The sequence below is a fragment of the Schistocerca piceifrons genome, chromosome 10 (assembly GCF_021461385.2).
Source record: "Schistocerca piceifrons isolate TAMUIC-IGC-003096 chromosome 10, iqSchPice1.1, whole genome shotgun sequence".
Lineage (NCBI taxonomy): Eukaryota > Metazoa > Arthropoda > Insecta > Orthoptera > Acrididae > Schistocerca > Schistocerca piceifrons.
Genome location: NC_060147.1, coordinates 50,032,330 through 50,044,782, shown reverse-complemented (window position 1 = coordinate 50,044,782; position 12,453 = coordinate 50,032,330). Strand labels below are relative to the sequence as shown.

The 12,453-nt window shown below is 42.4% G+C and overlaps 1 protein-coding gene across 1 annotated transcript in view; it reads right to left on the bottom strand.

Annotated features, from left to right (window-relative positions):
* LOC124719002 overlaps positions 1 to 12,453 on the bottom strand; it is a 146,196-nt gene that overhangs the window by 85,747 nt on the left and 47,996 nt on the right. Inside the window, exon 3 of the mRNA XM_047244673.1 lies at positions 10,335 to 10,566. Within this exon, the coding sequence (XP_047100629.1) occupies positions 10,335 to 10,566 (232 nt within the window). The remainder of the gene's footprint in view (positions 1 to 10,334; positions 10,567 to 12,453) is intronic.

Genomic DNA, 12,453 nt, shown 5'->3' with positions numbered 1-12,453 from the left:
AGCCGTTGCAAATGTGAAATGCTGGTACATCAATAACCAGTATAAGTGCCACAATGTTTAATGCAAGCATGCAAATGTGTGCGCATTGTGTTGTTCAGGTGCCAGATGTCAGATTGCGAGATGGAGTTCATGCCTGCCACATTCGGTCAGTCGATACAGGGGCTGTTAATGTGTGTGGACGATGTTGGAGTTGTCATCCGATCATGTCCCATAGGTGCTTGACTGAAGATAGAACTGGTGATTGAGCAGGCAAGGCAATATGTGGACACTGTGCACAGCGTGACGGGTTACAACAGCAGGCTGAGGAAACATGTTATCTTGCTGGAAAATACCCCCTGGAATGCTGTTCATGAAGGGCAGTCTTTGTCGACCTCAGTGCAGCTTATGATACGGTATGCATAAATGGTCTTTTTCTGAAATTTGCCAACATGATTCCATGTTTGAGATTGACAAACTTGTTGGAAAAAATGCCGAAAGTCCGATATTTCAAAGTAAACCTGGGGTCACAACGCAGCAAGTCAAAAAGAATAAAAAACGGACTCCCTCAAGGATCTGTATTGACTCCACTGCTTTTTAATGTTTACATCAGTGACATGATAGACACTGAGTCAAGTAAGTTTTGCTACGTTGATGACATGGCTATAACTACTCAAAACAAATGGCTACAAGATGGTGAAAGAACTCTAATTGCTGACCTAGAAGTACTAAACCAGCACTACAAAAAACAGAGACTGTGCCCAAACCCAAATAAAACAGAGACCTGCGCCTTCCATTTAAATAACAGACTAGCAGACAGAGAACTAAATATTACTTTCTGTGGAAAGCGAATTAAACGTAACAAATTTCCCAAATATTTAGGCATAACTCTTGACAGGTCACTTACCTTCAAGAAACACCTGGAACTGACTAGCCAGAAATTGAAAACCCGAAATATCATCATCCAGAGATTAGCAGGTACCACACGGGGAGCGGATGCAAATACACTACGTGTTGCAGCGATATCACACGTCTATTCCGTGGCAGAGTACTGTGCCCCTGTGTGGAGTAGGGGTGCCCAGGTAAAGAAGATTGACGCCCAGATCAATGAAGCCATGAGGACATTAACAGGGACATTAAAGTCAATGGCTTCATGTCCTCTCAGACATCACTCCGCCTGAAATCCGTAGATAGCAGGCAACAAATCAGGAATGGCAAAAAATAAATCATGAAGATAAGGCAAGAGTACTACCGATACACCAAGTGCTAGATGACCGCTGTCGATATCGCCTTAAATCGAGAGTGCCAATATGGGAAGACAGAACACTTGCCCAAGGAAATACCTATGACTGCCACAAATCCTGGAAAACGAAGTGGAACAATAGCGACATTAACCGACACAATATAGAGGACCACAGCCAACAACTCCCAGGAATGCAGCTTCCTCATAAAATCTGGTGCCAGCTTAACCGTGCGAGAACTAAATCTGTGCTGTACAAATGGGGCACCAATGATAACCCAATGTGCGACTGTGAAACTGATGAACAAACATTACAACATCAAGTGCAAGATTGCCCACTGCGAAGATTCTGTGGTGACTGAAGAGAGTTCGTGGAGGCCAGCCCTGCTGCCATTAAATGGCTGTCACATTTCGACATAACTTTTTGACGAATTGTAGCTGTGATTATATTTCAACTTTGCTCATATTTAATAATGACTGGTGTTTGTTCTGTTTATATTATTATGTATGTGTGCATATGTATATTTCTTGGGTTCAAATTAATGATATGAATATAATAGAAAGAAACATTCCACGTGGGAAAAATATATTAAAAAAGATGCTGTGACTTACCAAACGAGAAAGCGATGGTAGATAGACACAATAAAAAACACACAAACACATACACAAATTTCAAGCTTTCGCAACCCGCAGTTGCTTCATCAGGAAAGAGGGAAAGAAAGGGAAAGACAAAAGGAGGTGGGTTTTAAGGGAGAGGGTAAGGAGTCATCCCAATCCCGGGAGCGGTAAGACTTACCTTAGGGGGGAAAAAAGAGACAGGTATACACTCACTCACGCGCGCGCTGCTTGTGTCTGTATGTGTGGATGGATATGTGCGTGTGTGCGAGTGTATACCTGTCCTTTTTTCCCCCTAAGGTAAGTCTTTCCGCTCCCGGGATTGGAATGACTCCTTACCCTCTCCCTTAAAACCCACTTCCTTTCGTCTTCCCCTCTCCTTCCCTCTTTCCTGATGAGGCAACAGTTTGTTGCGAAAGCTTGAATTTTGTGTGTATGTTTGTGTTTGTTTGTGTGTCTATCTACCTGCCAGCGCTTTCGTTCGGTAAGTCACCTCATCTTTGTTTTTATATATAATTTTTTCCACGGGGAATGTTTCCTTCTATTATATATGTATATTTGTATTTATATGTTATGTTATGTAAATTTACGATGTCAATACCGCACTTGCACTGGTAAAGCCAGTTTGGTTGCAGGCTCTCAACTGCTCTACTCTTAACCAACACGTGGCCATCACTGCCACAGAGGCAAGGCCAGCTTCCATCAGGAACCACACCAGAACTACTCCCTGCCCTCAAATGAGCTCTCTGTCGACATTACTGAAGTCAAAAATGCTGGTGGTTTAGGATCAGCAGGATGCACGCTACAGGGTTGGTTGGTGTTTAAGGGACCAAACAGCAAGGTCATCAGTCCCATGTTTCAAATGTGGTCCATTCCAATAGTGTGACATCTCAGAAAAGTCAGAATAATAAAAGGGAAAAGGCTAAAAATGTAAAAGGGCAGTCATGTTGTCAATGGTAAAAACAAAATGAGGTAAGTCAGCAAGAGAGTGAACCCAACGCTATGCTGAAGCAGCAGAGGCAAGACCACCTGTGACTTAAAAGGTGCAACCGCTAGAATGTAGAAGTACGTATGGGAAAAGGAGACTAACCAATCCGCAAAAAAAAGAAATGATAAAAACAGAGTAAAAGGGGAAGAAAAGAGGATCTCTGTCAGGGAGGGGAGTCCGGAATCAACACTCACCGTCCTGCCCCAACACCAAAGAGAGATTAAAAACCTTAAAACTGAGAATAAAAACCACTTTCCCGGAGGAAACCGAGAACCAGGGTGACCATCCGGGAATCGTCAGCCAACATCAAAGGTAAAGTGTGGCGGAGCCTGTACTTAGCACACAGAGCCAAAAGAAGGGGACTTCAACCAAAATGTGGGCTACTGACTGGAAGGCTCCACAACCACAAAGTGTGGGTGGCTCATCACGCAAAAGAAAACCACGAGTCAGCCTGGTATGGCCAATCCAGAGACGAGACAGTGTGGTAGAGTCCTTTCGGGAGAGGCGAAAGGAAGAACGCCACGGGCCTGGTGTCACCTTAATCGCACAAAGTTTATTACACAGGGAGGTAGCCTCCCAAGAGTTGGCCCACGATTGGGCGAAGTGGGATTTGATGTGAAGCCGCAAATCCACTGCAGGAGGGGTTACAGAAAACGGGGGGGGGGGGGGGGGGGGGGTGAGACTGCTCCCCCAGCCAAGCGATCAGCGAGCTCATTACCCGGGATAACCACATGGCCAGGGACCCAAAGGAAGTCAACGGAACATGCAACACGGTGAATATCAGCGAGATGGTCACGGATAGCAGACACGCTACAGGGCATCTGGCTCGAAGCTGTCCTCTAAGTAATTGATTTGCAACATCTTGTCGTGTCACTGTGGTGCAAATTGCTGCTCATATTGCTGCTGCAGATGCAGTGCGAGGTGACACACTTAACTGACTTAGTTCCTGTCGTTCCTCCATCTGCTAAGATTTCTAGCAAATCACTTCACTCCAGGTTTTCACATCCTCTGCAGCTTCTCTCTCTATCATCCTTTTCCAGGTCTGTTTGAGATGACCACATTTCCTAACTCCTCAAGGGTTCCAATCCGATGCCACTCTTTCAACAGCTCCATCTGGTTTCCTCAATGTATTCCCAATCCAGTTCCATTTTCTTTCCTTGATTTGTATGTTGACTGGTTGCTGATTTGTCTCCCTCCAAAGATCATTTGTCATTATATCTGGCTGTCTCACATTTAAAATACACCAGAGACAGCGGCTGATAAAAACTTTGAGCTGGTTTTTAATGTGGTTAGTCACCTTCCAAGATTCGCAACCATAGAACGGAACAGCCTTCACATTGCTATCAAAAAGCCAGAGACTGGTCTTCTTTGAAATGTTCCTATTTCTCTAAACAGGGAACAGTTGTACAAACGCACCATTTGCTATGCGGATGTAACTACCGACATCCTCCTCAGCACCTCCTGTAGTCCTGACTATACTTCTAACATAGAGGAGAGATTGAACCTGTTCTATGTCCTCTCCATTAATGGCCAGCCGATTCGTGATGGTCGAATTTATCTGCATTTCTTTGGTTTTGCAAACATTTATCTTGAAGCCTGCAACTTCCGCCTCTCTATGTAACCTGGCCAGTTTCTCTTAGATGTCTCGATATCATAGCCGAATCGTGATGGTCAAATTTATCCGCATTTCTTTGGTTTTGCGAACATTTATCTTGAGGCCTGCAACTTCCGCCTCTCTATGTAACCTGGCCAGTTTCTCTTCGATGTCTCGATATCGTTGTGCCATTATGCAGATGTCATCTGCGAAATCTAAATCTTCGAGCCTATCCCGCATGCCCCATTGCACACCTCTCTTCTGCCCCCCATCACTCTCATCACATGGTCCGACACCAAACGAAATAGTGTTGACAAAAGAATACACCCTTGTCATACTCCCGAATTAACTTGAAAAGGCTCTGTTAGTTCTCCATTACGTAGTACTTGGCATTCATAGTCTTCATACATTTCCTTGATGAAGTTAATAACCTTCATTGGAATGCCACATTTTGCAAGTGTATCCCACATGACTCTTTGGTTGTCAGTGTCGAAAGCCTTTCCAAAGTCAATGAAGGTAAGGTAGCACTCCACACTTTGTTCCAGAATAATTCTGAGAGTATTGATAAGGTCCACACAACTTCAATATTTTCTAAAACCCGCCTACTCTCTCCTCAGTTGTACTTCCACAGAATCCTTAGTGCGGTTTAAAACGATCATCTGTACTGACAGTAGGGTAATGCCCCACCAGTTGCAGTTATTAACATCTGTTTTGGGTATTTTCATGATAATACCTCGTTTCCAATCTGTTGGCAGTTTCTCCTCTCTCCAAAGCTTCTCTAAGAGGATGTACAATAACTTGACAGAGGAGCCCAAGCCTGTTTTCAGCATCTCAGATGTTATATTATCTGGTCCTGGTGCCTTCCCATTCTTGATCTCCTTCACTGCTATCCGAATTTCTGCTTTTGTGGGTGCATTTAAAGCAATGCTGGGACTAGGATCATTGTATTCCGTTTCTTCTTTTTCTTCTACCTCATTGCCTAGGTCTCTATTTAGAACTTCATTAAAGTGTTCCTTCCACCTACACGATTGTTCTTCATGTGTAGTTAGTATCGCCCCTTTCTTATTCCTTACTAGTCGGTTCCTCTGGAGCATCTGAGTGATGATATGTACACTACTGGCCATTAAAATTGCTACACCAAGAAGAAATGCAGATGATAAAAGGGTATTCATTGGACAAATATATTATACTAGAACTGACATGTGCTTACATTTTCACGCACTTTGGCTGCATAGATCCTGAGAAATCAGTACCCAGAACAACCACCTCTGGCCGTAATAACGGCCTTGATACGCCTGGGCATTGGAGTCAAACAGAGCTTGGGTGGCGTGTACAGGTACAGCTGCCCATGCAGCTTCAACACGATACCACAGTTCATCAAGAGTAGTGACTGGCGTATTGTGACGAGCCAGTTGCTCAGCCACCATTGAACAGATGTTTTCAATTGGTGAGACATCTGGAGAATGTGCTGGCCAAGGCAGCAGTCGAACATTTTCTGTATCCAGAAAGGCCCGTACAGGACCTGCAACATGCGGTCGTGCATTATCCTGTTGAAATGCAGGGTTTCGCAGGGATCGAAGGAAGGGTAGAGCCACGGGTCGTAACACATCTGAAATGTAACGTCCACTGTTCATTGTATTCCGTTTCTTCTTTTTCTTCTACCTCATTGCCTAGGTCTCTATTTAGAACTTCATTAAAGTGTTCCTTCAATGCGAACAAGTGGTGACCGAGACGTGTAAACAATAGCACCCCATACCATCATGCCAAGTGATATGCCAGTATGGCGATGACGAATACACGCTTCCAATGTGCGTTCACCGCGATGTTGCCAAACACGGATGCGACCATCATGATGCTGTAAACAGAACCTGGATTCATCTGGCAAATAAAAAAATAAGTTATTTGACGTTTTGCCATTCGTGCACCCAGGTTCGTTGTCGAGTACACCATCACAGGCACTCCTGACTGTGATGCAGCATCAAGGGTAACCGCAGCCACGGTCTCTGAGCTGATACTCCATGCTCCTGCAAAAGTCATCGAACTGTTCATGCAGATGGTTGTTGTCTTGCCAACGTCCCCATCTGTTGACTCAGGGATAGAGACGTGGCTGCACGATCCATTACAGCCATGCGGACAAGCTGCCTGTCATCTCGACTGCTAGTGATACGAGGCTGTTGGGATCCAGCACGGCGTTCCGTATTACCCTCCTGAACCCACCAATTCCATATTCTGCTGACAGTCATTGAATCTCGACCAAGCAATGTCGCAATACGATAAACTGCAATCGCGATAGCCTACAATCCGGAAACGTGATGATGCACTTTTCTCATCCTTACACGTGGCATCACAACAACGTTTCACCAGGCAATGCCGGTCAACTGCTGTTTGTGTATGAGAAATCAGTTGTAAACTTTCCTCACTTCAGCACGTTGTAGGTGTCGCCACCGGCACCGACCTTATGTGAATGCTCTGAAAAGCTAATCATTTGCATATCACATCATCTTCTTCCTGTCGGTTAAATTTCGCGTCTGTAGCACGTCATCTTTGTGTGTAGCAATTTTAATGGCCAGTAGTGCAATTCTTTCACAACCCCCCTCTGCACTGCCTGTTCTGCTCTATCAGTCTGTTCATCTATCCATCTTCTGTGGTCTCTTCTCACACTCCTTTTCACTTCCTTATCTGCTGCTCTATAATCAGCTTGTGCCCGTGCTTCTTGTTGCCTGGTCTTGCTCTGATTTACTCTTCCCTTGGCCACCTTTCTACGGGTGATCATTCTCCCAGTATGTTCGGACATCCAGTCTCTCCACAAGCATATTTTAAAACCAAGTTGTCTCTCATGCTGTCACTGTTTTGACAACTGCTGCTCATACTGCTGCTGCAGATGCTGCCATACAGCAAACACAATAGCCGTATGATTCGGTAATGCCAAGTGGCCGTCTGGAGTCCCATCTTCTTTTGACCGTAGACTATCGTGACTAGTGCTGCCAGCAATGGTGTACAATCGCTAAATTCCTGCCAAGTCTTTCTGCAGTATCACAGAAGGGACATCCAGCTTCTCATAACCCTATTACGTGACCTCGTTAAAACTCGGTGACGTGTCGATAATGGTGTTTTTGTCGCCGTAAAGGCATTCTCGATTAACATCAACTCACCACATCTAGCCTCAAAAGCAACTGACACTCACAGCTGTTACAGTGTGCATTTAAAGCGAACCTGATTTGCATTGTTATAATGGTGTTACTAGTGGCACTCTTATGCAGAGTTTGAATCGACATCACCTTTCAGATGTAGTAACACACCTACCAGCTTTCGATTAAGCTGCACAGCTCCTCCTCTGTGTTCCTAGCTACTGCCAGTCTACATTTTATATCCTCTCTACTTCAACCATCATCAGTTATTTTGCTCCCCAAATAGCAAAACTCATTTACTACTTTAAGCGTCTCATTTCCTAATCTAATTCCTGCAGCATCACCCAATTTAATTTGACTACATTCCATTATACCCATTTTGCTTTTGTTGATCATCTTATATCCACCTTTCAAGACACTGTCCATTCTGTTCGCCTGCTCTTCCAGGTCCTTTGCTGTCTCTGACACAATTACAATGTCATCGGTGAACATCAAAGTTTTTATTTCTTCTCCATGGATTTTAATTCGTACTCCGATTTTTTCTTTTGTTTCCTTTACTGTTTGCTCAATATACAGATTGAACAACATTGGGGAGAGGCTACAACCCTGTCTCACTCCCTTCCCAACCACTGCTTCCCTTTCATGCCCCCTCAACTCTTATAGCTGCCATCTGGTTACTGTACAAATTGTAAATAGCCTTTCGCTCCCAGTATTTTACCCCTGCCACCTTCAGAATTTGAGAGAGAGTATTACAGTCAACATTGTCAAAAGCTTTCTCTAAGTCTACAAATGCTAGAAATGTAGGTTTGCCTTTCCTTAATCTCTCTTCTAAGATAAGTCGTAGGGTCAGTATTGCCTCACGTGTTCCAACATTTCTATGGAATCCAAACTGACCTTCCCCGAGATCAGCTTCTACCAGTTTTTCCATTCATCTGTAAAGAATGTGTGTTAGTGTTTTGCAGCCATGGCTTATTAAACTGATAGTTCTGTTATTTTCACGTCTTTCAACACCTGCTTTCTTTAGGATTGTAATTATTATATTCTTCTTGAAGTCTGAGGGTATTTCGCCTGTCTCATACATCTTGCTCACCAGATGGTAGAGTTTTGTTAGGCCTGGCTCTCCCAAGGCTATCAGTAGTTCTAATGGAATGTTGTCTACTGCCGGGGCCTTGTTTCGACTCAGGTCTTTCAGTGCTCTGTCAAACTCTTCATGCAATATCATATCTCCCATTTCACCTTCATCTTCATCTACATCCTCTTCCATTTCCATAATATTGTCCTCAAGTACATCACCCTTGTATAGACCCTCTATATGCTCCTTCCACCTTTCTGTTTTCCCTTCTTTGCTTAGATCTGGGTTTCCATCTGAGCTCTTGATATTCATGCAAGTAGTTCTCTTTTCTCAAAGGTCTCTTTAATTTTCCTGTAGGCAGTATCTATCTTACTCGTTGTGAGATAAGCCTTACATCCTTACATTTGTCCTCTAGCCATCCCTGCTGAGCCATTTTGCACTTCCTGTCGATCTCATTTTTGAGACATTTGTATTACTTTTTGCCTGCTTCACTTACTGCATTTCTGTATTTTCTCCTTTCATCAATTAAATTCAGTATCTCTTCTGTCTCCCAAGGATTTCTAGTAGCCCTCGTCTTTTTACCTACTTGATCCTCTGCTGCCTTCACTATTTCATTCCTCAAAGCTACCCATTCTTCTTCTACTGTATTTCTTTTCCCCATTCTTGTCAATTGTTCCCTTGTGCTTTCCCTGAAACTCTCTACAACCTCTGGTTCTTTCAGTTTATCCAGGTCCCATCTCCTCAAATTCCCACCTTTTTGCAGTTTCTTCAGTTTTAATCTACAGTTCATAATCAATAGATTGTGGTCACAGTCCACATCTGCCCCTGGAAATGTCTTACAATTTAAAACCTGGTTCCTGACTCTGTCTTACCATTATATAATCTGACACCTTGTATTAACTGATCACTTGAAAATAGCAACAGAAGCCAATCACGTTACAATATTCATTTTTGTCATCTTCTTCTTCTTCTTCTTCTTCTTCTTCTTCTTCTTCTTCCGAATAACCCATTTGGAGTGTACGATGAATCAACTTTGGCTACTCTCCATTGTATTAAATTTCCTTGGTTTCCAAATTTCCTTCATCCTTTTGGAGTGTTGTTCCTTTTCTTCTCGAGTCCACTTTCATCTAGTTGTTTTCTTTCTCTCCTAAAATTCTGCCTTTTGAACTGCCTTCTGAAATGTGTTCTGTTTTCTATTGTGTCTATTGTAATTCCAGCATTTTCCTTGTCCTTTTCAGGCTCTATGAACCATGTGGGCTTGGATTTGTAGCTACTGAGCAATGTGAATATCCACTTGGTTAGTCTGTTATCCATTCTGAATATATGCCCAAAAAACTGTAGTCTTCTCTTCCTCATTAAATCAGCTAGTTTTTCAGTTTTCAAGTATAGCTCTCTGTTTGGTCTTAACCTGTATTCAACATTATCGTTTCTTTTAGTTCCCATTATTTTCCTTATAATTCTTCTTTAGAGCTCCTCTGGTTTCTCAAGATCTTCATTTCTTGTTAGATTAAGTGTTTCTGCGGCATACACAGCTTCAGGTCTGGCCACTGTTTGGTACTGTCTTAATTTCGTCACTTTTGTCTAATAATTACAGCCTAATAAAGAGAAAACTTGTGCATCACAGATTTATACAGACAGATCTCAATTCTATAAAATTAATAAAAACACAAAATTTAGAATATAAAAATCATTATCGGACTTGAAAGGAAGGTTGAACTTACTGAGTAAGTCATCTCCTGCCTGAAATCAACCTGTAGACAAGTGAGGTTCGGCCAGTTTGTGCAGATTTTGCGGAAGATGTCGACTTTAATTTTCCGCATCAACGTTAATGTACGCAGCTGTGGAACCATTTCTGCTGTCTGTAGGACCTGTTCATCAGTACTTTCACATCTGCAGTGGATGCACTTTGAACAGATGACCCCACAGCAACTCTTTCCTTGGAGTATGCTGGATCTGTGCGAGAGAAAGAGACAGAAAAAAAGACATTTTTAAAAAAATTGTTAATTTAAATTCTTATTCCCTTAACGTAAGTTCGATCAATTCTATCCCTTATACATAATAAGTCATACAACACATAGGAGGGGTAGTTATAAATTTTTAGTTATCTCCCTGGAAAAATGGAGTTCTTTGGCTAATTTTGTGTTTGTAGGTGGGTACATATCATGGCACACTACCAGAGAATTCAAAACTAAATTCACAGGCCATTTCACCTTTATCAATGGGCAGCCCCACTTACTTTTGCCTCTTGTGGCATGGGAATGTTAATATTAATTTGAAATTGACCAGTATCATTGTCGACGATGAGGACCGCAGTACCGGGCTTAGCCTTGTGACCGACGAACTAGCAATGAAAATCGACAACAAAATTCATGAAAATTGTCATTTCAAGATTACACAACTTTCGCAACTCTTCTCCAATTTTTACGGAGTCTGTTGCACTAAATTTTGGCAGAGAAGCTCAGTTACCACACATTTTGCACTAAGTGCATTCCCAAAAACTTAACAAAACATAAAAAAAACAGACTGGCTGCAGCGCGGACCTTCCTTTAAGATGAAAATGGTAACAAAATTATTGAATGTGTCACAACTGGGGACGAGCTGTGTGAAGCACGTCAACTGTGAAACAAAAAGGCAGCCAATGGAATAGGGCCACAAATTCTCCCAAGAAATTGAGGTTGTGTTGCAAACGCTGTCAGCTAGAAAGATCACAGCTTCTATGTTACAGGCCTCTAAGGGAGTGAGTCTCATTGATTCTCTTGAATGTGTCACAACAGTTAACTCTGAGGTGTTGTCAAACAATGCCAAAGTTAAGGTGGGAGATACAAAGCAACTATTGGGGAAAACTTAGCAAAAACCTTTTTTCCCACCACGACGATACACGTTTACTTGCGGCTAACCATACCTGAGAGCTCGTAAGGGGTTTTGGATGGGATGCGTCTCATCATCCACCATACAGTCTGGATTTGGCACTGAACAACTACCACCTCTTCCCAGCAACAAAGACATGGCTCGCTACACAAAGCTTCGATACTGACACCGAACTGCAAGCCAGCATAAACCAGTGGTTGCAATTGCAGGAAGTAGATATATACAGAGACGGCATTGAAAAACTTGGGTCACAGTATGACGACTCAATTTCAATAGCAATTATGTAGAAATATAGCTTAAGACTATACCTTTAAAATGTATACAGAGTCGGCCACAAAAATGTATACACACTTCAAGGAACGGAAAGCATTACTTACGTGTGCATTTTACATTTAATAATTGATCACACATTGAAACCCTGGAAGAAGATGGTTTCACCCTACTTAACAATAGACAGATACCTACATACATATGCCACAATGGGAAAAGTACCATTCATATCACATTAACAAGAGGAGAAATAGAAGGAAGTATTCAACCAATATGGCATGACTCCATTACTCATATACGAAAGCACATTCCAATTAAGATAAAAATAAATATCGTCACGTCACCACCAGCAAGAAAGACTCACCAAATCACACAAAGAAAAATTGATATAGAAAAATTAACAAACCAGCAAGAACAATTAACACAAATAGAAACTTTAATAGAGGAAGGAGACCTCGAAAAAGCAACAGACCAAATAGAAGACCTCCAAAAAAATTCAGTGATACAAACAAACCCATAAACAAGGACGGCAAAAAGATGGTTCGATGCTGAATGCTACAGCAAAAGGAACACTGTTCTAAGAACGCTCCACAGATTTAAAAACCAGCGCGACGAGGAAACATACAAACTGTACGCAGAAGAGAGGAGAATCTACAAAAAACTAATAGAAGAGAAGAAAAAAGAATACATAGAAAGAAGGGC